This window comes from Lichtheimia ornata (assembly GCF_029851405.1).
Source record: "Lichtheimia ornata isolate CBS 291.66 chromosome Unknown scaffold00466, whole genome shotgun sequence".
Taxonomy (NCBI): Eukaryota; Fungi; Mucoromycota; class Mucoromycetes; order Mucorales; family Lichtheimiaceae; genus Lichtheimia; species Lichtheimia ornata.
In genome coordinates, this window is record NW_026695772.1 from 1 (window position 1) to 1,236 (window position 1,236).

The 1,236-nt window shown below is 44.1% G+C and overlaps 1 protein-coding gene across 1 annotated transcript; it reads right to left on the reverse strand.

The window, feature by feature from the left end:
* Window positions 1-746: 746 nt before the first annotated feature.
* O0I10_013318 (uncharacterized protein) lies at window positions 747-1,100 on the reverse strand (the record flags this gene model as incomplete). The annotated part of the gene is made up of 1 exon (XM_058493099.1): window positions 747-1,100. One exon carries the CDS (start codon window positions 1,098-1,100, stop codon window positions 747-749), a length of 354 nt encoding a protein of 117 aa, XP_058336135.1.
* Window positions 1,101-1,236: the final 136 nt, after the last annotated feature.

Consider the following 1,236-nt stretch of genomic DNA (forward strand, 5'->3'; position numbering starts at 1 on the left):
TACAATCCACTCATAAAAGACGTTCATTGGCTGACATTCTCCAGAGATATCGCCCGTTGCTTGGTAACCAACCACCCGAGACGCAATAAAGGTTGACACCACCAAAGACATAAACACTTCCCCATGGCTGACATGATTCACCTATAAAAGATGCACCATAAACAATTGTCCAAACTCATCCAACAATACTTAGCAATCATAGCTGTGATCTTGTAAACTGCAAAGCACCAAAAGACAAGTAGCTCTCTGCAATGGTCCCTCTAAACAATAATGGTAGACGTTTCAGCAAAGGTCTCCAAAAAGCATGAGAGTCATACATACCTGAATCACGCAATCGTCACCCGCAGACTTGGGAACCAAATAGGCCATCAGGATGTAAAGTAATAATCAAAGCGCACAGCCAAAGGAACATCATTATACCGGTACTCTCCTGTGGATCGACGCGATGAAGTGCATCAATAGAGATACCATCTTCTCTCTAAAGGCAAGGAGATCAATAGCCGTAATATGATGGAGCCGTGCGAACAGAGGATGCATTTTTAAATCCCTAAGGCCGCAACATGAGTCGCACTGTCCCCGGGCACAACATGTAGAGCTCCACAGGAAAGTATAGCACAATGACGTCCTTGACGTGCAGCCTTGATAATAATAGTATCGCCGGAAGAGGTTCCGCCACTGTATGGTGTTTGGTAAGTCCACTTGAATCCAACCAATCCCACAATGAACCTCTTACCTTGTGGTATTCCTCAATAGCACCATTGCCTCAAATAAAACCGTATCTTCATGTCATCCATATTGTCTTGCTGCTGTTTCACTGTAAGGCTCGTTAATTGACAAGTTTTGCTTTGTACATCCAATTCCATCCATGCATACCATTGAGCCAACGTACGGCGTTCTTGCTTTGATATCAATGTCTTGTTGCTGCCAGAGGTACCATCATCCAACATGTTCAAGCTACAGTAAATGTAATGTAAGGTAACAAGTAAAACCAACCGACACGCTTTTGTTGTCAGCATACCCAAAAGAGGCAATGTGAAGACGTCTTGAGAACTCTCATTGTGGACAACTCGGTAAGGAAGGCACACGACGCCCTGAACCATGGTGATCGCAAGGAATTGCAACCAAATACACCATCCGAAGGCAATACAATAATCAACCTGCAGCGCCAAGGTATGCCACCATATGTACCATACTCTCATTGGATCCTGAAATTGGCATCATAAGAGATATCCACCT